Source organism: Rhamphochromis sp. 'chilingali', assembly GCF_963969265.1.
Source record: "Rhamphochromis sp. 'chilingali' genome assembly, chromosome: 22".
Lineage (NCBI taxonomy): Eukaryota > Metazoa > Chordata > Actinopteri > Cichliformes > Cichlidae > Rhamphochromis > Rhamphochromis sp. 'chilingali'.
Genome location: NC_137950.1, coordinates 4560601 through 4584922, shown reverse-complemented (window position 1 = coordinate 4584922; position 24322 = coordinate 4560601). Strand labels below are relative to the sequence as shown.

General features: G+C 39.4%; 1 protein-coding gene across 1 annotated transcript in view; it reads left to right on the top strand.

Moving 5' to 3' along the window:
- Positions 1-24322, top strand: part of dnah9 (dynein, axonemal, heavy chain 9) — a 185675-nt gene that overhangs the window by 106179 nt on the left and 55174 nt on the right. The window contains exons 55-63 of the mRNA XM_080873050.1: positions 6336-6416; positions 6851-7030; positions 7555-7785; positions 8903-9097; positions 10188-10307; positions 13828-14016; positions 17331-17566; positions 17659-17781; positions 19798-20002. Coding sequence (XP_080729176.1) covers positions 6336-6416; positions 6851-7030; positions 7555-7785; positions 8903-9097; positions 10188-10307; positions 13828-14016; positions 17331-17566; positions 17659-17781; positions 19798-20002 — 1560 coding nt within the window. The remainder of the gene's footprint in view (positions 1-6335; positions 6417-6850; positions 7031-7554; positions 7786-8902; positions 9098-10187; positions 10308-13827; positions 14017-17330; positions 17567-17658; positions 17782-19797; positions 20003-24322) is intronic.

Sequence of the window (24322 nt, the reverse complement as noted above, 5' to 3'; positions counted from 1 at the left end):
AAGAGGCTTCTTTTGTTTTGTCTTGCATCTCCTCTTGTTACAATTTAGTATTCAGTCTCTAAAAAAGAATCAATGTCCTGACTAACTAATATTGTGAATATTTTATTTTGTCAAATATAGCTCATAGTTACCACTAGACTCCATGTTAACTATTTAAAATACTCTTTTATGCCTTGTACTATGTTTTTTCTGTATGAAAATATGAGCTTGTTTCTGTTTTTGCCTTCAACATTTCTCTGCCTCTTAAGCATTTTTTTAATGCTTTATTCTAATTTTCTTGGTTTTTGTTGTTATTATAGCAATTTCTTTTCTTCCATAGGTCATAGTTAAAGCTATGACAGTGTTTGTGCTGTAAGTGAAGCATTATTTCTGACCTAAAATGGCCAATATGCCATTTGACCTTTGAAAGCCAGGCAGAAAGAAGCTCCCAGAACATGTTTCAAAAGTATCTCCTTCATCAAAGACGGCATCAGGGTCAAAGACAGGTGGGTAGGAAAATAGATAAGTACTTAGGAGAAGAGAAGAGTGGTGCACTGAAAATCTGAGCAACCTAGCAGTAGTCTCCTTAACAGCGTGACTCTGGATGTCTGCTGGGTTGAAACTACAATAGGCAGAAGATGGACTACAAAATACATCTAATCCACCACAAGTTGTTCTTAGCTTGTTGTTTTATTCAGGTCAATTAAACGATAAGAGCCTGTGAAAAATACCTCTGCATTACAAGTCTAAAGAAGGAGGAGCATTTAGGGAAAGGTTTACTATGACAGTACAAAACCTTTTGCTGTTAAAAAAAAACTACTGGATTTACCTAAGATGTCAATTTTGTGAGTGAAAGTTGTGGACAGGATTATCTTTGCAGCTAGCCTTATGGTATATGTAGTTGTAAGAGTTTCCCTTCCAGGAGGATATTCACATGAGCCATGCAAATGTGTTTTACAGAGTTTGCAGCACACAGTTTACTGCAAGTTGCAAAATCCAATTCCAAAAAAAGCATGTCTTATGCCTAAGGTGGCTGTGATGGTTGCTACTAGGGTTGTCTTTTTTAAGAGGGGGAAATGTTATCAGAATGAGTGTAATTGGCACTTTGTGTATGCGCAAATCTGTGAGAGTAGGGCCAAAACTTTGAGCTGTCTTTTTCTCAGCAGTGCGCACACGGCAGGCAACGTCTCTGAGGTTGAATCTGTAATGATTAAAAGTGAAATGTCTAGGAAAATTCATCTATTAATAAATATGTGTAAGTGTGTTAGATTTATGCCTGAATGTTGCTGTGTGCTACAAAAAAATGTGAATGTGGCACAGTAACATAGTAACAGTGATCACTCATAATCCTCTTTGGCGTTGTTCTACATATCATACAGGTCAGCTGTTGTTCAGGTTCACAGGGTGGAACAGTTTGTAATAGAGCAGCTTTCCTTTGACTAAATCCAGCACTCCACCTGACTCTCAATCCTCAGAACCCTATGCACTGTGCACTCTCAGAGAGAGTTGCCTTACACTAGATTATTTTGGTTAGTAGCGATTCCACTCTCTCCTTCCCGCTCCCTCAGTGGGTCTGCAGATTTTTGACTCTCTAATTTGCGCTGACCTTGGTAGAATGTTGGTTATTACTTAAGTGAACTAGTTACATCATTGTGGATTGTGGGGCATTGCAAACGCTGCAACTGCATCATTGCACTTATTTCCACCATTTAATAAATTGTCCAGAAGCCCATAAAATTAAATACATCTTATTTTCTTATATTTTCCAACTGGCTAGTGATCTAGTCTGACTTCTTTACTCCTCCCTGTTTAGGATTTATGTGACTAAAATAAAATTTCCTCCATCCATCACTTATCCCTGCAGACCTAATATTTTTGGTATGTTGATATTCACTAACATTCGTTGCCCTTGTTAAATAAATACATAATGAAATAAAGGCTCATGTGGCTGCGTAAGGACTTTTAATTTTGTAATATATGGGAAAATGACTCTTGAATCTTTTCCTCTGTGACCTCAGTAAGACTTGATTCGAGTGATTAAGCCTATGAACTCATCATAAAAATGTTTACTGAATGCAACATGAAGTTCTAGTTATTGAATCAGAGTCAGACAAGAGAATAAAGCAGGATAATTTAATGGCTAATTCCTCATGATGGACAAGTTGCCAACTAATTAGTGTGCTGTATCCTTAAGTTTCACATTTAGCTTTCTTAAGCCAGATGCCAAATATATGGAGTGGCTCTAATATAGTGACAGGGTCAATGCTGACTTTAAGGCCTTTTAATTAGACTTCATTTACTTGGATGTCACAGTAGCATAGAGGTAGTAGAGCTAGCATTTATAATATTAGCAATGACAATTGAAGAAGTAGTGCTTTCTCATTATGGGTATGACATTATAATAAATACAGATATATGATTTTTACTAGCAGGGATGTAGTTGAAGTGATAGCTGTACATGGTGTAACAGTAACAGATGGATAAACATATCTGTATTTATGAATGACATACTAAGGTGTATGATTAGTTAAGCACTTGCTAATACCTTACAAATGCTCAATAGTGTGACATCAATTATAAAGAGCTAGGGTTAGCAGTAGTAGAAGTGATATATATAATTAACATAGTGGTGGAAGTAGCACAAGTGGCAAGAGTAAAGGCAGTATTAATGGTAGTAATAGTTAAGTTGTATTAGTAACAGCAGTGGATTTAGACTGCTACTGTGGCCATTTGTTCTGTGTGCCATAGACAGCCTGTTAATCTTACTAAACCGTAGGTAGAGCAGACAAATACCTGGCTAATTTTTGTTTTTTCATTTGTATTACAAAATGTTTATCCGAATCATTTAATGTTTCCCTCTTTAATACATACACCTGGATCAATTTGTTTAAATGTTTCCCATCTCTAAACCTTTTCAGAAGAGCAATATGGAATATGAATAATGTAACAGAAAGTCTGCGTGTGAGGCAGCCCTAATGATAGTGGGTATACTAAACCTGTTGAGTAAAAGCAAAGCCTCACATACACACACAGCCCTGCACACACAGTGTCACTGTTACATACCATGCATCTCCAGTGCTTTGCATAAACAGGCCCACACATTTCCACCCGCACAAGATCACACATACATAAACACCCCATAAACAAGTGACGTTAGTGTTGAAAGCTGCAGAGCGAAGTTTTGTTTCCCGTCTCCCATTTACTGTAGGAACAGACTAGCACACACACATGTATGCACACACGCAGCCACACAGACACATACATGAAATATACGGGGGGGGGGGGGGGGGGTATGATAATTGAGGAGCCTTCTAATTAGAGAGCATACCCTTTACAGCAGCAAGCCACCATTAGTGCAACCTGTATTTGTTAGTGCATTCACAATGATGGCTGCCCTATTATAAGTACTGTTATTTAACATTCTGTGCAAGGGAAACTGTGGCTCACCAGGGGCTGCGGCGGTCATGATAAACAACGACCGGAAGGGTTCAAGCAAGGGATCTTTGTCTGTGTGTGTGTGTGTGTGTGTGTGTGTGTGTACAGTATGTGGGTATGTGTGTGTGTATGAGTCATCTGCTCCCCAGAGAACACATTAGTTTCATGTTTTTTTTCCCTCTTCAGTTTTACAGAGGTGGATTTCTACCTTTGGTTAGTTTGCATTGTGACATATTTGTGCATGTGCTGTGGTGCTACCAGCTGAAGTACTATTGCATGCTAACTGTAGTACTACTTCTAGGATAAGTAGTACTAATACAAGTAGTAGATGTACTTTGAGTTCTAGTAGAAGCAGTTGTAGAAGTATTACTAGAATGTGTACGAGTTGCAGTAGGAAGTAGTAGTTCTGATACATTAGCAGCTGTAATAGTAGGTTTTGCTAAAGTAGATTAAAGACATTAATTTATTTTGTCTCGCTTACTAATAAGGGGCCAGAGCATTCCTTGTGAACAACTAAATGACTTGTGGTATACACGACGGCCAGTATTTTATCAAAAATGTATGACAATAGGTAATTTATCCTAATCTGTTACGTTCTAATTGCATGATAGCATTCAAGTTCACCCTTTTTTAATATTTACTAGTCTATATACAGACCATCTGTATTGGTCTGGAAGCCAGCATACAGTCTCTCGTGTTGAAGAATTTAATCAATATTCTGATACAGTGACCATATAGAGTAGCATCATATAGTTCCTGCAAGACCATTAGTAGTACAAGCAGTAGTACAGATAGATAAGTAGGTGTATAGTTAGAGAAATAGTGGTCAATTTAGTAATAACAGCAGAATGAAAAATAAAAGGTGTAGTATGACTAATCACTGCTGTAGCAATAAGTACGTCTTTGCAGTAATTCTCCTGTTCAAATCAGTGTGGAGGTGTTTCATGTAATCGCTCTAAACTTAGCTCCTACCAAAAGAGGCTAACTCCTGACAGCTATTTGCACTGGGGAAAAGAAACGGGAGGGTTTTCTCTTATATGGATAATAACTGGAAACATTAGACACCCCGTTCCCTTAACACACAAACGGCCAGATGTCTTTTTGTTGCATGAATGAAGCTATACTTAGTCCACACGGCAATGTAAGCAAACACTGGAATCCCAAACTCTGTTGAATTTAAACGTGTGTTTTGAGTGCATAAGCCATCGCATTTGAATGAATGGGTATAGTCTTTTGGTTTTGTATTGAATTTTCTCTCGCCTTAAGAAATGGTTGTTCCAATTTACATTTCCAGCTGCAGGGAGTGAGAGTGGGCTGTTTTATACAGGCAGTCCCCCCAGTGCAATGTTTTGATGGAGTCGGACGTTAATGTAGAGCCCTAGTTGTCAGGGAGTTATGAGGAGTTTGTAACAGCTTTAATTTCTCTTTATGATCGTCTTTGGTCTATTCATTTATGTGTGTGTGTGTGTGTGTGTGTGTGTGTGTGTGTGTGTGTGTGTGTGTGTGTGTGTGTGTGTGTGTGTGTGTGCGCGCGCGCGCTGATAGCAGCTCCAGTCCTAAAGCTTTTATATTTTCAAACTATGCATGCCGTTCATCTCTTATTTCTCCCTTTATCTGCTTGGACAGGTTACAGTTTTTTTACAGTAATGCTAAAAGGTCACATGCATGACCCATGGCACAATCCTATAGGGCACAAAATAGTATCTGCAAATGTTTAGTGTCCTTTATGAAGCGTATTTTTTTGACTCTCATAAGACACAGAATCATATTTATTGCCTTGAAGAACTGAGATGTTTACCTTTCAGTTGAGATGCTTTTGAGCTCAATCAGCAGTCGTATTAATAATGAAGATCCAACAATGATGCAAACGACAAAACAAAATGATCAGTCCTTCAAAACTACTTGAGAGATTCAGTTAGGTGATAGTGGCAGATTCATTAGTCTTAATGATATGCACACTGATTGCAAGACCATTTAACAAAACAGAAATAGATTATTGTCAGTAGCCCGCCTCTGCGCTCAAGTCATTGTTCCCTTCATCTTAATCTTTGTGTTACTTTTTTCCTTTCAACTTATGTAAACTGGAGACTGTTTCATGTTTTAATTAAATGTACAGTTCAACATCTGAGCAGTGACTCTTTTTTTGGAGAAATAGACTGATGCTAGTATCATGTTTGTGATGTTAGGATGTCTATTTTAACGTTAAAAAAAGCTGAAGCTGGTGAACTGGATGGATCAATAACTGGATGATCTGAGGGGGGACCTTTGCAATATTAAGCTGATGGTGGTTGATACATTTTATATCTCTGCAGGTCAGAGGTGTTTCAGTATTCACTGCAGTGACTCTGTCTATTTGTAATCACAGCCAGGTTGTAGTATTGGGTGCGAATCCTGTACAGGCCTATACTAAAAGCTTTCCTCACAGATTTAAACTATTCAGTTCAATTTAATTTATTGAGAGCGAAATGAAAACAAAAGTTGCCTCAAGGCTCTTTATATTGTAAGGTCAACATCCTACAATAATACAAAGAAAACAGAGAAAACCCCAACAACCAGACAATCACAGTGCTTTGGTGACAGCAGGAAGGAAAAACTCCCTTTTAACAGGAACAAACCTCTTTGGGTTGAGGGGAGGAAGACAGGACAAAGACACGCTGTGGAAGAGAGCAATACAGAGATCAGTGGTCAGTAAGAATAGAGAAACTCCATATAAATGCTGGTCTGTTCACTTAAAAAAATCTCGTTTCTTGCCTACAGATTTGCTGGTAGGCACTCATCTCTTTGTAACTCTTAGCATATACTACTGTCAGAAATTTGTTGTACTGCTCCATTGAACAAGGATTTGACTGGCTGAAGATCTCATTTATCCAGATCTTCATCCAGGCAAATCCTCCTGACCTCCCGCTCTCATCTTCCGATAGGTGGATGACCTCAAGGCCAAGCTGGCTGCTCAAGAAGTGGAACTCAAGCAGAAGAATGAGGATGCTGACAAACTTATACAGGCAAGAACATATATAACACCAGCACCTCAAGAAAAACAAAACAAAACACGTACCTGTGTTTTGGGGCATATTTCTCTGGCAGTGCTTAAAGAAATGAAGTATGATGTTAAATAAATCTTAATTAAGCACTAGGCTGTCATATCAGAAGCAGCGTCCCTATCTACGGATGGATTTCTAGTCTTGGCTGGAACTGCTCAGTAAAATATTAGATATTCAGAGAAAGTTAGGCTTAAACCTCAGTGTCAAATTAGTCGGAAGAAAAAACGCCTGCATTTTGTTTCTCAGAGCATTCTTTGTTCTCAGTCTTATACCTTGGAATTTTGATTTGTCTTTTTACAGTTTAAAATACCAGTTTTGCTTAATTAAAGAGTAGTTGTGTTTATTAAGCCACTTTACATGTTAACCTAGCAATAAATTCTGTGTGCTGGCCCCAGGAGGTTGGGATAGAAACTGAGAAAGTGTCCAAAGAGAAGGCGGTGGCTGATGAAGAAGAAGAAAAAGTGGCTGCCATTGCTGTGGTAGTCAGCGGCAAACAGAGAGACTGTGAAGAAGACTTAGCTAAAGCCGAGCCAGCCCTGCTTGCTGCTCAGGATGCCCTTAACACTCTCAATAAGGTCAGTTACTCTCTTGTCCCATGCTGTAACTTATTGATTTACTTCATACTTTATACTTTTCTTGCTTGGTTTTGATTTCATTTTCCCAGCTTCAGTGGAATAACTTACGTGCACACAAGCCTTGAATTGTATAGGAGATTATTTAGTCATAGGATTCAGCAGGTCTTCCCCAAAATAATGTCTTCTCTGTGTTCTGCAGACATTTTACTTTATCCTTGCATCCCATGTAGGTTTATGAGCATCCTGGGGGATATTCAAAAACACCCTCTGTGTTTAAAGGTGCTCTCTGTTCAAACAAGCAGAACAGACAGTTCAATCACTGCTTAGAGCTCTCTAAAGATGCCCTAATTAGAATTCTCTGTTGTCTTCTCAGAGTCAGCACAGGTTCTTCTGTCTTTATTCTAATCCTTTCCATTTTCTCTCTTTTCCCCTCAGAAGACCACAGACAAGTACTTTTATACAAACTCAATTCGATCACAGCTTTCATTTTTCATTAGTGACTCTGTCTGTCTTCCCTACATCAGAACAACTTGACTGAGCTGAAGTCATTTGGCTCTCCAGTGGCAGCAGTGACCAACATCACAGCAGCAGTCATGGTCCTGATGGCACCTGGTGGCAAAGTCCCAAAGGATCGCAGCTGGAAGGCTGCAAAGGTAATGATGGCCAAAGTGGACACATTCCTGGACTCTTTGATTAACTTCAACAAGGAAAAGATCCCAGAGGCTTGCCTTAAGGCCATTCAGCCTTACCTGCAGGTAAGTGTTCAATTAGCCCTTACTCATTGAAGTCCTTGCTAACACTGTTCAGAGTGCAATGTCTGCCGCATGGCAAGCTCAACTAATAAGTCATAAATTTAGTAGGGGTGTGATTATAATGACAATGGCACATTATGGCTGCCAAGTGTTGAAATGACAGAGAGAGAGAATCAGCTAGTAAATTAAGCATTACAAATTTAACAGCCGTCCTGATGATGAAGTTCAGTGAAGCAAACATGAGGAATGTCAGTGTGGCCAATAAAGGTAAAGTGCAGCTTAAGTTCACTATGTAGGAACTGTTGAACTGAAATTAATCTCTGTACCTTGTGAAAAAAAGAACTATTTTGGAAAAACAGGTAAAATAGTTCAAACTGAGAACTATTTGCCAACTGCCTGTGCACCAAATGATTTTACTTTCATTATCACTGATTTGCTTTTGACACTGTGTGTTTGAGAATCCAGTAATATCCTGTATCCTTTAGCCAAAATAGCTGCTGCAGATCAAATTACACAGGATAACATGAAAGGACTGTGCCAAAGCAATATAATAAACAAAAATATGTCAGCATTCGTTTTGCAATAACAAACTCATTTGTAAATTGATATTCATTCTTGGTGTACATTTAATGGACAGAGGTAGCAGCTATATCAAAAGATTTTCCAAGAAAAGAAACAGCTAGCTATATCCTTGTTAGCCTCTCATGCTTATGAGTTGGATCATGAATTTTTTACCATCATTACCACGTAGTTGCTGATGAATTATTTCAGGCCCAAACTGATGTTGATGTAGAACTGTGTGTCTTCGCCTGTATGTTTTGCAGACAAAGTTACAAAAGTTAAGCTAGCTAATGTATGTGAGAAGCCTGCTAATGTCCAAGCGTTGTAAATCATTTATTACTCTCTCTCACTTCACATCAGCAACAGTGTTAAGCCTGCAACTTTACCACACAGCTCTCCTGACGTTATTACACAGAAAGACATTTTATACTGCATTTTAACCATAATTTAATATGAATTTTATGTTCATTTTCAGGATATTTGCTGACAGCCTGAGAAATTATTAACGCATTTTGAATTTGGAAGCAGGATGTGACAGCATGTGTATCCTTTTCTCCAGGATCCAGAATTCCAGCCAGACCTGGTGGCATCCAAGTCATATGCAGCAGCGGGTCTGTGCTCCTGGGTTTTAAACATCGTCAAGTTCTACGAGGTTTACTGCGAGGTGGAGCCGAAGCGTCAGGCTCTAAGCAAGGCCAATGCAGAGCTGGCGGCTGCACAAGAGAAGCTCGCTGCCATCAAAAGCAAAATCAATGTAAGCCACTGCACTGAACTGAGACTACAGGAAATGAAAAGTTTATTTGTTGCCTGACAAGTATCTGTTTCAAAAGAAGACAATTTCAATATCTAAAATCCAAAGGATATATTCTTTGAAATTGCATTACCATTTTATTAAAGAAAGGAGTACTGTTCTTTGAAGGCATGTTCTTGTCTTCTTCTTATCATTTCTTTGACACAAACGCAGTGACACGCACAAAAAAGTATTAAAACTTAAAAGAGACTGAGAGTTGAAAAATGACTTATAAAAGTCAGAAATCCTCAGCACCTCACTATAAAAGATTCGTGAGACATCAGTGAGGATCAACAACTCCATCACCTGAAGATATGTAGTTATAATAAGATTTTGGTGCTACAGAAATAAAATAGAAACAACTGGAAGCCATAAGCAAAAGTTCAGAATTATTTTTCCAACACTTGAGTGACAGTTGACACATGCGTTCTTCCAGCAATGATCTACCAACAGCATTTCATCAATGCTAAGCTGTTGCAAGTGCTTTTAAAAGCTTTTGCAGTTAATTAATCTAAAACCAAATCTGTCAGCCTGAAAACCCTATTGATAAAAGCAGCTGTAAATAATTGTTTCTCAGTGGCGTTTGGCATTCAGCGCATCAGACAGCCCCAGCAGAGCACTGGGTTCGGTACGCTGCAGCAGCTTTTGCTGCTTACATCAAAACCTGCAGAGTGCAGAGTGACGACTATTAATAAGATCCAGCATGACTTCTCGCTGTCATTTTTCAAGCCCTCAGTCAGATCGCTTGAGTGGAGAGTGGCTTCGGAGCCAAGGGGAATTAGCAATCCTCAAACTAATCTACTGAACCTGTGTGCCTCTCCACCGATTAATCCTGTTTGTCCTTGCGCTAATTGCTTCCATATGCCAAATAAATCCATAGTGGGACTAATGATAAGTTTTACCCAACTTTCTACACACTCCTAAATTTCTTTCATAGAAACACTTTGACTGTCTTTAATCTCTGTCTCTTAGGATTCGTTATGACCACACTGTACTTTAACAAGTGCCAATTTTTTCTCTGTTTTTGTGTGCGTGTGTGTTTGTGGCCTATCAGCACCTTAATGAGAACCTGGCCAAGCTCACAGCCAAGTTTGAGAAGGCCACTGCAGACAAGCTCAAGTGCCAACAGGAAGCAGAATCAACCGCGCACACCATTTCCCTGGCTAACCGTCTGGTGAGGAGGCTAGCCACTACCACAGACAAATACACTCTGTTTCCTGTCACAGCATGCTTACATAGTTACAGATGTGTGCACACTGCAATACTGCATTTTAAATCTGATGTTGATTTTGTCTTATCTTTGATTAGTAGCATTTAGACTAAGACACTTTCAATCAATTAAGCATTATTTGTGTCATATTTTTTATTTTGAGGTTACAACTGTCAGCACCTTTCTTGCTGGGTACCTGGGTTACCGATTCTTTCTTGTCTGTGGTGTAGGAAAGATTTTATGCCTAACACACATAAAATGATATCAGAAGCGCTGACTGAAGAAGCCAGCCACATCCTCTTCACCATCAATTATCGGGAGGAAATAGATTTAAAATGAAATAAAAGAAATGACAGGTGACGCATAATGTCTATATCAAAAGTTTCTTAATCTGATAATACAATCAAAAGAGGAGCTGATGCCATATGAGATAGCACAGAAGCTATTTGGGCCAGAAATGAATGAAGGCCTGAAATTTTTGCTATTTCATGCTGTAGTTATTCTGCCAACTGCATATACAGACTTGGGAAAAAATAGGATTGCTACAGAGTACATACAGAGTATTAATGTCATGAATTTCAATTTATATGTGACTTTTTGTGCTGTTTTATGATTTAATAATAACACATGATTGACAGAAATCCCCATTGTGGTCCCACTGGTATAAATAAATGGAAAAGATATGTTACTTTTTCAGACAACCAACACTGTCCATCAAGGTCGTAAATATTTAACAAAATAAGATTAAAAACTAGATTTTTGTTTTCCCCAAGATAACTAACATAAAATAAAATTATACAGAAATGTTCTGAGTGTCTCAGTTGGTGATCCTGTTTCTCAAAAGAATCACTAGTTTGATCAGAACTTGAGCAGAGATGAAAATCTCTCTTGGAAGCCTGACCCTGCTTCCTGGGCCCAAACAAAGGAGACTTTTGAGGAGAAGTCTGGCAAGGGTGTGGCTTTAGTCACATATAAAGCATCGGCAAAAAGTTGGAGTGGGGCAATCAGCTACTGCATTGATTTTCTTTGGGTCAGCCTTCATATGTCCACCTTCGCTGACGTACCCTCGGAAGGTTACAGATGGAACTCAAAATCACACTTTTTTGTGATAACAATGAGGCTTTGAAGCACTCAAGAGACTTGTCAGCGATGCTCTCTAATGGTTTTGAACAGATAGAAACCCATTCCATAAAGCTCTCTGTGCTTTTGTGCCACTGTTCTTGAGCTAATCTGAAGGCCACATGAAATTTAAAGGTCTGTAGCAAATTGGTGAATTCTGCACCAGTTTTCGTGGCTGAGTTGCTGATATTCCGCTTCTAGTTTGTTATGATACCGCCAACAGCTGACTATAGAATGGTAACACTCCTGAGCTCCTAAAACAACCCATTCTGCCCTAATGCTCAATTATACATTTTATACACCTGTGGTGATGGAAGTGCTTGGAACACCTGAATGTAATGATTTGGCTTGGTGAGTGAATACTCACCAATAAAAGAAAACATCTGTGCCTACTGCTCAGCACCGAAGTCCACCAAAGCTTGTAAAGACAGAGAATCTTTTTTAACACACATGCATCAGGTAATAGCATGTGAGGTGAGGTGGAGCTGCTTGGGAGGGAAGCATGGATGACAACCAATCATGGACTGACTGTATCATATTGAACATTTGCTCCCGGCACTGTTGTTCAGTCATTAACTAGAGGGCTTGATAGTCTGGGCCCAGAAAGGCACCTTGCACAGTTTGGCCTGTTGAAATTAGATTTGAGTCATGTAATGACACTTTCCAGTAAAAAGAGTAATTTCTTTATTTGACCATATTACCATCATTTATCCTGCTGATTTGTCATGCAGCACAACTGCTTTTCTGAGTCATTACAGACAACCTGCTTTTAAGGCTTCATCAGAAGATTCTGACATTTCCTTCTGTCTTAGGAGCAATTCACATGATACTTATCTAAGTACTGCAAAATTAAACTGCTAGAAGCTAAGGCTTTATTCAGTAATGGAGACACAACTTACTGACAGGCTAAAAAAACGCTAGACATCTTTATCCTTATAAATAACGTTTCATCCAGTCTTCTGCAAAGGTTTTGTGCACTGCAGAATAAGAAAAATGGTCTGATATTGCACAGGTGTCTACTCCATGATTTGATATGAAAAGCTGCCATCTTGAATAATACACAAGATAGGGACCGTCTCAAATGTGTATTCAAAATAGTCTGCAGACAAAGAGCCTCCTTTAAAAATCTGTCACTATATATCGTGCTGCTTGTTTAATAAGGGTGGTTAAAATGGCTAAAGTGATTAATAGTAGTTCAAATATAAGAGCTGAGTCATTATAGGTGGTGACAATAACTTGATATTTTGGATAAGGTCAACCAGACTTTTTATAAATAAATTTAACTTTGTAACTCAGTAATTATTATTTTCTTTGTTCCTAGATTGCCAACAGTTTGGAGGATAATTTAATCAAATCGTCCCCAATGATGACAGAACTTAAAGTGCTAACTGGAACTTTATTCCAGTTAGTTTTTGGAAAAACTGCCAGGACAAACGTTAATTAACACAGTGTGAAAGTGTGTTTATTTATATTTATATATGTAAATATATATATGTGTGTATGTGTATATATATGTGTGTGTATATATCTATATATATCTATATATATCTATATATATATATATATATATATATATATATATATATATATATATATATATATATATATATATATATATATATATAAGTATATGTATATATATAGATATCTTTAAATATAGATATATTTGCCCCATGTTAGTGTGGTTGTCTCTGCCTTTAGGTCCACAATACATTTACATACACACACACATATATATATACATATTCACATATACACATAAATCCTGTAATCATCTTTTGGTTTGTAAATCTCCTGCTTACAGCAGCAAAATGCAAAGATGAATGTTGACAATGCTAGTATGATAATCTAAATTATTCAGAGAAAGCTTCTAAAAGACCTGACAGAAGCAACAAACAGAGGTTGAGGTTGTGCTTATTGCCTAGTCAATCCAAAATGTCAGTGCAAATGCAGTCAACTTGCTGAAGTGCACGGTATTTCTGTGATGTGCACTGAGAAGTTGCAGTCTGTGTTAGTGCGTGCGCCCTCTGAAGTTTAGAGGACATAAGATATTGAGGGGAACTTTATTGATCCCTGGAGGGACACTGGGTCATTGCTAAAAAGTAAAAAGTAGTGGTGTCGGTGCACAAGCAGAGTGTTTAAACCTAAAAATGGTAATAAAAAAAAACAACTCAAAGGTATTAAGGCATTGTTGTGGAGATTTCCTTAAATTATGGTTTAGCACCTTGGCAGCAGCAGCCATCATTTGATTTTGATTCTTTCCACAATGGCTTTGGGGAAGATGATGGAATGACGGTATTTCATTGGGAAAAATGAAAAAAAAAACAACAACTTTAAAAGTGGTCTGCTGCTATTTTCTGTTTAGGTGGGTGGTCTAGCATCAGAGAATGTTCGCTGGGCAGAGGCTGTAGAGAACTTCAAGAACCAGGAAAGGACTCTGTGTGGAGATGTTCTCCTCATCACCACCTTCATCTCCTACCTAGGATATTTTACCAAGCGCTACAGGGTCCAGCTTATGGACAGCACGTGGAGGCCTTATCTCAGTCAGCTGAAGGTGGGTTCATTATGTGTTATTTCAACTTGAATTAGCCACACTGCAAGAATTGTGAAAAGTCTTTGAAAACCTTTACTTGTAAATCTGACTGAAATGTAACACAGAAATGAATCTGCAACCGGCCCTGTTGGTCTTTCTCTATCTCTGCATGTAATTATTGTTTGCTAGTGATGTCAGGACTTTAGGAATTTTGCCCACAGCTAAATGTACAGTGGAAAAAACAATAATCTGTTCAGAAAACCTTATATATATTTTATAAAATGGTTCAAATTTAAATGATTAATAATATAACTTGAGTAAATATAAGTAGCTTTTGTAAAAAAAAATAGACTTAAGGGATATTAATGCTTACTCAGCAGTTACAACGGGTTTGTATTACGCAAAACATTTAGAATACTTTATGAATTAATTAGGTCATGTATCATGGCTGATAGGACACATTAACAACTGCAGTTATAAAATGTTATGTAGTGTTGTTTATCTATTTTTTATTGCTTGCAAATTGTAATGCTACTGGTAAATGTTCCATTACTGGGCAGCTGCTGGCCTTTTGGGCCACTAATAGTGTTTCCATGATTTGAGTCCACCTGTGAAGCAAACTGGCTGAAATGAACCCTCACCAACAAGCAGTGTTTTGTTACAATTTTCCCATTAAAATGTCAGTAAAAGTCCTGCGTTGAGCTACCTGTTTGGATTGTTAAAATGCGAAGGAAAGCAGCCCACCTCTCTTGCAGTGTGGTTGAGGCTGCAAATCTGCAAAGTATTTTGCAGATTTATATAATTAATGTAAATCTGCTAATATGCTCTATAATTTAATCTATTAAAATAAATTAGGTTGGCTTTATTTGGAGGTCAGTAAAATTTTACCCCTGAAACTTTAACTAAAGTTTAATTTGCGATCAATCGTTTTATTCATAATGGTTGTTAAAGAGATTGTACCTGTTTGGACATTTGTTTGCCTGGAGGCCCAACTGAGAAAACGTTATGTTGTACATTGCTGGTCTAATTCCCACAGCACTAAACACTGCTGTTTAGTCAAACTCTATGGCATCTCAGAGATAAATACAAGGTGTCCTCTGACACTGGTGTCATGAATCACCCATCACGATGACAGATGGGTCTCACAACCAGGCAGGAACATCACATTTTGACACAACAGGCACCTTAAGCATCCTTTTTTAAAGTGAAGGATTAAAAGATATATTTTAATCCAGAACACGATCATTTTGCAAGCCTAACTACGTAGTTTTGGTGGTTAAATCAAAACGCAAATGGAAATAAATGGCAATAGAGAAAAAAAAACTAAACTGGAATGTCACTGTGATGTCACTGTCTCAACTGTAGTCAGAATCAGAAAATCAGGGAAAAACGGGCTAGGAAGGTAGAGACATTCATTCATTACTAGCAATATAATGCCTGTTTTCTGTGCTTGAAAATACCACGGCCGAATGTTCACAGAAGTCCTGAGGCACAAATACAAAACAGTGGTAGCACAGATAACAAGTTGCATTGCTTTTTATCACTACCACCGTCAGCTTCTCTGACTGAGACATGTCTGTTATGTTCACTGTTCACTGATGGTTTAGCTCTTCTATTAATATTATTAAACATTAATTTTCTTGTTTTAATTTTTTAGTATTTAGAATAGATTAGAATAATCCTTTAATTGTCCCACAAGGGGAAATTTGGTTGTAACAGCAGCCAGAAAGACACATATACAAACAAAGAGTACACAGGACACAACAGAAACAGGGATAGCTCAGTAGGTAGAGTGGTTGCCCATGATCGGAAGGTCGGGGGTTCGATTCCCCTGAACAGCTACCCTGAGGTACCCCTGAGCAAGGTACCGTCCCTACACACTGCTCCCCGGGCGCCCAATGGCTGCCCACTGCTTCACCGAGTGAATGGGTTAAATGCAGAGAGGAATTTCCACATTGGGATCAATAAAGTACTCTTTCTTTCATACACAATTTTTCTTACATATTTACATTAAGGACAATGGTTACTATATACAGAGTATTGTACAGTTATTAAATTAAATAAAAATAGCTACAGATACGAGGCAAACCAGGTTGTAGTGCGAATCGGTTAATTAACTTATTGCAGTTACAGCGCAGATGTAAACATCTCTGATTGTTGGGAGCAGTTCTGATTGTACAGTCTGACAGCTGCAGGGAGGAAGGACCTGCAGAAACGCTCCTTCGTGCATCTAGGATGCAGCAGTCTGTCACTGAAGGAGCTCTGCAGTTCAGCAACATTTACATGCATGGGGTGGGAGACTCTGTCCATCAGAGATGTTGGCCAGAGTCCTTCTGTCTCCCACCACCTGCACTGGGTCCAGGGTGCATCCCAGAACAGAGCTGGCCTTCCTAATGAGTTTGTCCAACCTCTTCTTCCCGGCTGCAGATAAACTGCTGCTCTAACATACCACACTGTAAAAAATGACAGATGCCACCACAGAGTCATAGAAGGTCTTTAAAAGCGCTCCCTGTACTCCAAATGACCTCAGCAGCCACAGCAGGTAGCGTCTGCTCTGACACTTGTAAAGAGCATCAGTGTTGTGGCTCCAGTCCAGTTTATTAGGTGAACACCCAGGTACCTATAAGAGTCCACTATCTCAATGTCCACTCCCTGGATGTTTACCGGTGTCAGTGTGGTGGGTCTGCGTCTCCAGAAGTCCACCACCAACTCCTTCGTTTCCCGCCGTTGATCAGCAGGTGGTTCTGCTGACACCAGTCTACAAAGTCCAGAGTCCACTGTCTGTACTCTGAGTCGTCCTCACCTGTGATGAGGCCGACTATGGCAGAGTCGTCAGAGAACTTCTGTAGGTGGCAGCGTGGGGAGTTGATGGAAAAGTCTGCAGTGTAGAGGGTGAAGAGGAACGGTGCCAGCACAGTTCCCTGTGGGGCCCCCGTACTGCAGACCAGCGTATCAGAGACACAGCCCTGTGTCCTCACATACTGTGGACGTTCTGTGAGATAGTCCAGTATCCACTTTGCGCTATTAACCAAAGTTTAATGCAAATCACATACAATAATGATCCAAAGAAAGGATTACCAATTTGGGCATTTATTTGCAGATGTAAATAGTCCCAAATGTAATCCTGCTCTACATGGAAACCACAATGTTTTTTATTCTAACAGCAGTTGCCAGTCGACTTTTGATGAACATAGATTTAAATACTAAAGGGAAAAGTTTATCTGTTCCTTTTTAACAACGCACCATTGCTGTGACTTGTGACCTGTCAGTCATCATGAAGAAGAATTGAAACAGTTCACTGGGAAAAACTAATTAAAATGCAAATCACGTGTAAGGTTCCTATCCCAGTGACGCATGACCTGGACCCTTTGACACTGCTGACTGACGACGCTGACGTTGCTACATGGCAGAATGAGGGGCTACCTGCTGACAGGATGTCCACGGAGAATGCTACCATTCTTACTTCTTGCCAACGCTGGCCCCTTATGGTGGACCCCCAGCTGCAGGGCATCAAGTGGATCAAAAATAAATATGGTGAAGACCTGCAAGTCATCCGCATCGGACAGCGAGGGTAAGAGCCTCATAGAAAACTGCAGTACTGAGGTTTTTTGGGCATTTAATAACCAGAATTTTGACAGATTCATTGTTATTTGTACCTTAAAGGTACCTAGATGCCATAGAGAGAGCGCTGGCAGCAGGTGATGTGGTTCTGATAGAGAACTTGGAAGAAACGCTAGATCCTGTTCTTGGACCTCTGCTTGGCAGAGAAACCATCAAGAAGGGAAGGTAAGGCTCATGCTGAAAGGTGTCTTAATACTTGTAGCACTGAATGAAGCATTGTAAGGCACTGCTTCAGACAATGATCTAATTCAGGAAACTTTCTACTCATATGTAACACCGCAACAAGCACTTTCTTTTCACTGCCTTTTTTAATTATTGACACCACATGACAAATTAAAAATAGACACTATAAATGTAAATCTTTGAGAAACTATTGTTAGTTAAAGCCTAGCAGAACTTTCCAAATAAACCATTTTAGTATGTCTGTGGTTTCCACACAAAAACATTTTAAATACATTTAACTTCATTAGATTCAATACATGAGCTCTATCAGTGATTACACTATATAACATTTCTTTTTAATGAAGATGGACAGTGGCATTTATTAACTTGGTAATGTGTTAGCAATGAAAGGATATTGTTTGATGGAATTGATGGAAATGAAAACTATCAACTTACAGAGAGCTGAATTGAAGGACCTCCTGAAATCATGTAAAAATTATGCAGCAGGTCAAAATTTCATTGCAGCAACTTAAAATGGTACTCAGTAGAAGAGCCCCACATGCCCGACAACATCAGGGCATGCTTCTAATGAGACAACGTGCGCTTTCCTGGGAAATCTCCACACAGATCTGGACCAGGGTTACACTGACCCCCCTGGAGAGTCTGAGGTGTAATCTGACAGTGTTGGATGGACCAAAATATAATATGCCACAGATGTTCTATTGGATTTAGGTCTGGCAGATGTGGGGGCAAAGTCAGTGGTATCAATTCCTTCATCTTCCAAGAACTCCCTGCCTCCAATCCTGCCAATGCCTCATAGAGTAACTACCTGTCTGCTGGAATCTCCTCCATGCTATTGAGACTGTGCTGGGAGACACAGCAAACCTTCTGGCAATGACACATATTTGGTTGGACTACCTGTGCAACCTCTATGGGTTCCAGACATTGGTCCATGCTATCAGTAGTGACAGTGACCCTAGCCATTTATATATATACAAACAAACACATATATATATATATATATATATATATATATATATATATATATATATATTGATTCCCAGATCCTCCAGTCCATGTGTTGAAGTATCCTTGGGCAAGTAACTGAGCCCTGAGTTGCTCCCGATACATCCGTCGGTGTGTGAGTGTACAAGTGAATGTTGGATAAAATTGATTATGTTGAGATAAATCCCTCTGTGGATGTGTATGTGATTGGGTGAAGGAGAGCTTTAGTAGAAAATGCTTTGAATGCTCAAAATTAACAGAAAGGTGCTACATAAGTGCAAGTCCATTTACCACTAGGAAGTAGGAAAAGCAACTTACCTAGCAACAAGAAGTGTTTTACAGTGTATTGAAGGAACTTTAGGATTTAAACAGCTGTTCATGATTTTAGTTAGTTATATAAAAAAAGCTTATGATAGAGTGTGTGTGGTGTTCCTCCTTGTGCCTAAATAAGCCAGTGAAAAGAGTGAGTGAACCACATGACAAAATAACAAAATAAAAGCCTGGTCTGGTGACACCCTGATGTAAGTAATGGTCTCAGCATAGCCACACCTATAAATATTGTCTGGTTCAGTCACTGTTAAATACACATAGAGGGTCACAGGACATGTAGTACTGACAATTCAGGCTTACTAGAGCGTCATATGTGTCCCTAACAGTTTCCTAAGTTTCTGCAGTTTAAATGTGCAGCATTTTCAGGAAATGACTGTAATACATTTGAGAGTATTTTTTTTTAAACTATATCTGTCATGAAGAAAAATCAGTTGGTTTGGCATTGTCAAAAACTATCATCCTTGCAGAAAGGTTGTGTGACATTTTTGACAGGTTCTCATTACAAACAAGTGTCCCAGTTTGAAGATATTTGTTTGTATTAAACATATGAAAGACAGAAAAGACAGATGTTTAGATCTTTGCCAATAATGACATTGTCCACTATTATATGTGCTGTTTCAGAATCTCTACTTTCACTAAGAAACCCTCACTGATCAAACGTTTCTGTTCCTGATTTACAAACAGGTACATAAAGATTGGAGACAAGGAGTGTGAGTACAATCCCAGTTTCCGTCTCATTTTACACACCAAGCTTGCCAGCCCTCATTATCAGCCAGAGCTGCAGGCCCAGTGCACCTTAATAAATTTCACAGTGACCAGAGACGGTCTGGAGGACCAGCTGCTGACTGCCGTGGTCAGCATGGAGAGACCTGATCTGGAACAGCTGAAGGTGAGAAAGTCAGTGTAGGCAAGGAGCAACCCTGCCTGATACAACTATTTGACAACAAAGGGGAGTTTTGACAGATTCGTTTTCATCCAATATGTTACAGGAATGTAAAAGTGAACCTGAGCAGACATGAAAGGAGCATCTGTCACACTGCTCGGATGTTATCAGAGAACAAACAAGCATTCCACGATGGACTCTTTGAGTTTCTCTCTTAACATCTTTTCTGAGCAGGTGTAATTAAAAGTCACAGTCAGAGGAGTCAGGGGCCTCCTAGAGCTGCACATAACACTCTTGCTCGTCATTATCAATCCTTAATGGTTCTCGTCAGCAAGAAAAGATCGTCTGTCTTTAAACATCACAAGGTCCGGGCTCTTTGATTCCAAAACAATCAGCTAGCATCTTTGATTAATGGCTGGTGGATGTGGGATAATTATGAGGCTTAGTATGGCGCACTTATGGAGACTGGGAACCTGCACGGCTGTGAACGTGCACATCGGCACCTGTGTTTTCACGTGGCATGTGTGTGAGCATGAAGTCGTCTAAATGAAACATTTTTAAATGTACACCAAATGGTGGTTTTAAATTCAAAGTGTAATAACGTCCATCCTCAGGTATGGTGATGTTCACAGTTTCCCAGCAGTGTTCCAATAGTGTTTTCTTAGGGGAGTTGTTGAAATTAATGTGACACACAAGCATTTGCCCAGAGCTAATTCCCAATTACAGGACATTTGCATATTGCTCCGAGAGCACAAATAATATTGAAACGGTTCATTTTAAATGCAGAAATCAATCGGAGTTGTATCATCGCACTATTTCTCATTCTCTGTCAGTACCTTCTTGTGACAGAGGGGTTCTGTCTGTCTGTGCAGGCTGTCTCGTAAGCACACTGCACATTCACTCATTTTTTAATCTTCACCGCGATCATGCAGCTACCATTATCCTTCTCTGATACGAGGGTCGCACATCAAAGCAGCAGTGTGTGTCGTTTGGACTGATTGCATTTCTGCAACATGTTAGCAAATAGTTGCCTACTGAGTTTCCTCAAACAGAAACCAGTAATCAGTTAAATACCTGGTCTCTGGTGTGTTTCTGATTGGACACAATGAAATACACGGATTAAGTGCTGATTTTGTTTTGTGACTGGGCATCTGCGTTATTTTATATTTAGCAGTGCTGTTGTGTTCTGCTACTTCCATCCCTTTCCATGTGTGCACCCAAAAACCTGAAGGTGTGGAGAAAGGAGAAACCATAACAGCAAATATGACAACGATTAAACAGGATGGCTGTAGCTCAGGAGTTAGTAGGAGGAGGTCAGCGAGGTTGGTGGTTTGATTCCCGGCTACTCCAGTCTGCCAAGAGCAGGATATTCTTGGGCAGATAGAAACACTTAAGTTGAAAAGCATATAAAAAAGTGCTTGTGTGAATGGGTGAATGAGGCAAGTTGTGTAAAGTGCTTTGAGTGTTCAGGTAGAGTAGTAAAGCACTATACAAGAATCAGTCCATTTACCATTAGGTCAGAATGAGAGGGGGGAGTGAAGGTGGGTTGCAAAGCAGGTTGCAGATGTGGGTTTGTTTTGAATTAACTATTACTAAACTTGATTCGACAATTACTTTAACAGAGATCTTTTCCACGAATAAAAAATATCCTTTTTATTGTGGAAAAGATCAGTTGAGTTGAACTATGATTGCACCAAAACTGCAAAGTCATGTTCCATGTAACCAGAAAAGGGAGCTGACCCACACTTCAAGCCAACCCTTTGTAATACATGCAGTTATTCAATCTGTTTGCTGTATATAGGAAAAATCATGTAAATTGCTGACACATCAAAGAGATATGGCTGTAATGGTCAGATGTAAAGCCTGCTTTGACTCCGACAGTGGCAGATATTTTATCGTATAGTGAGCATCACATTGAGCCTATCACAGTGTTCTCTGCTCCTATTGAAACGGTGCAGATTGTCACCTTTTATGCAAACATTGATCCTAAGGACATTACAGAACAGTAATCATTATATGTTACCTCACGCTTTCCTTTTCTTTCTTTGATTTTCACCTTTTGTTTGAGTAAAACAGTCTTTTCATTGCTGGAAACATTGCTTTGATGCAAGGTCAAACAGAAATAAATGCTTTCATAAGCTCAAGCTACCATCTTAAATCATTTGATGATAGACAATATCAGAAAAAGCCCTTGAAGCACTGCCCAGCTAAACAGTTAATCCTAAATCAAAAAATCCTATTCACTTTTGAAGCACTGACATGTGCTAATTTACCATTGTGTTGCAGTCACCCTGGGTACTGTTCCTTTGACGTGCTGCCGTTTATCACCAAACTTTGAGAATTATGTAATCCTGTCTTGATGCTCCCCGTAAGGAGCTTTAAGCTTTTTTAAGCGTTTTACTTTGGTAGCCTCATTTATGTTCACACATCTCCAAAATCAAGGGAGATGCAGATAGACGACGCTTTAAGGTGTATTTCCCTTTTTAATGTAAATGGCTGCCTTTGTTCTGTAGAGCTATTCTATTTCAGGCAGCAAGGATTAGAAAGCTGCTGTTCCACTCTGTTGATCAGCAGCTGCAGCTGTCCGGCTCAGTACTCAGTACTGTGAGCAATTTACTGCAAGTTGCTGGCAGCTCTGTAGACAACTTTTGAGAAGTAATGAGCAGCTCTTAGTTCCAATATCCATAGTATGGGCTGATGTTTATATTTAACCCAAAATTCACTTGATCAAAGCTGCAGTGCATATCAGCTGCTTGAAACTGATTGGCCGATAGCGTTACTGTACCACAGTAATTAGACGACACATTGACACACTTTCACTGTTCCTTAAATGCAGCTCTTGTTAGTTGAGGAGTGAAGGGGAAATAAGAAATTCCTTCTTGAGTACAAGTGTAGCTGACGGCAGCGACTCAGAGAGATCAGAACGGAAGATACTGTTGGAACTCTGTTAATGGGTGAGGCAGATTTACTCTAACACAATCCTATTTGCATTTTGATGGTTTCTTGAGGTGCCTTTGTTTGTGTTGGGTCTCCGTGGGCAGCTCTTTACTCCAACCTGTGGGCTTCCATCCAAAGTCAAATCAGCATTTTTAATAAATGAAAATGGGAAAAGAGAAGTTAAAAAAGCCAAAATGCCAGAGTTATTTTAAGCCTTATGCCCCCTCAGCAAAATCCAATCGAGAAGAAATAAAGTTTGATTTAATGAAGCTTGTTTAATTAGCATTTCACTGAGATTGGAGGATGACAAAAAAAAACAAGATCTAGAGCTCACTTATCATTTTAATTAACGCTGAAAGTTGAAGGTGGGTGGTGGTTGGGGTGAGGGTGGGGGTGAGCTGTTGCTGGCTGTGTTCACTCCCGAACCCCCTCCTATCAAAACGTGGCCGACAGAATGAAGTGCTGAATGGCTCTTTGTTGTCAGTAAACAACCCGGAGTGATAACAATCATCAGATTGATGAGGGAGTGCAAATTGGCTGTACCTGTTTATATTCTTCGAATGACTCTGTGCCATTATACCTTTAATGAGGTTAGCGCTGCTACTGAGCCGTAAGATGACTGCTGGGTGAAAGCGCTCTCATTTAAGCAAAGCCAAAGATGGAGCTAAGGAGCTTAAAATGTCAAGTTGCCTTTTTGGAGAGTGCACAGGGGGATGAGTCTACAACCTTTTACCACAATAACTACGTCGTCTGGTCCTCCCTAAGCACATGCAAGTGTGTTTGTGTGCACATGTGTGCATGCTTGCGTATTCGCTCCGGCGCAGGCCTTTCGGTATTAATGAGAGCTAAAATGCTCCACTTCTTAAATTACCTTAACAGGGCTGCTTGCTGGCTCTCGCTAATCATTTGCCTAAAAAAATGATAGATGTAATATCTTATTTTAATCCCAATTAGAGTGTTCTGCTGACTGGTTAATTGTTTGTTTTTCCAAAGCAAGGGTAATTACAAGTACAATGTGCCAGAGGAAAGCTAATCGTTAAAAACTGACTCATTACTGGATCCAGTTGGGAATGTTTTAGCTTGGATAGCTTTTCCCCGCAAGAGCAGAGAGTGCAGGCAAGTAGAAGGTCCCAGTTGAGTCACTCCAGTTAAATGTCTACCACTCAAACCAGGCTTTTTTCTTTTCTTTTCCAACCACACACACATGTCAGGTTTTTCCTTAAAATGCCACGATTCATTCTCTGTGTGCAACTTTTCTGCTACAGAGTTGGTAATAACATACAATTTAAAGCATCTGGGATTCAACAAAACAGAGGCTCAATTAGTTCTAACAATGGTGTGAAATACCTCTCATCACAGCAGTAGGAAATACTGTCATAAAGAGAACAA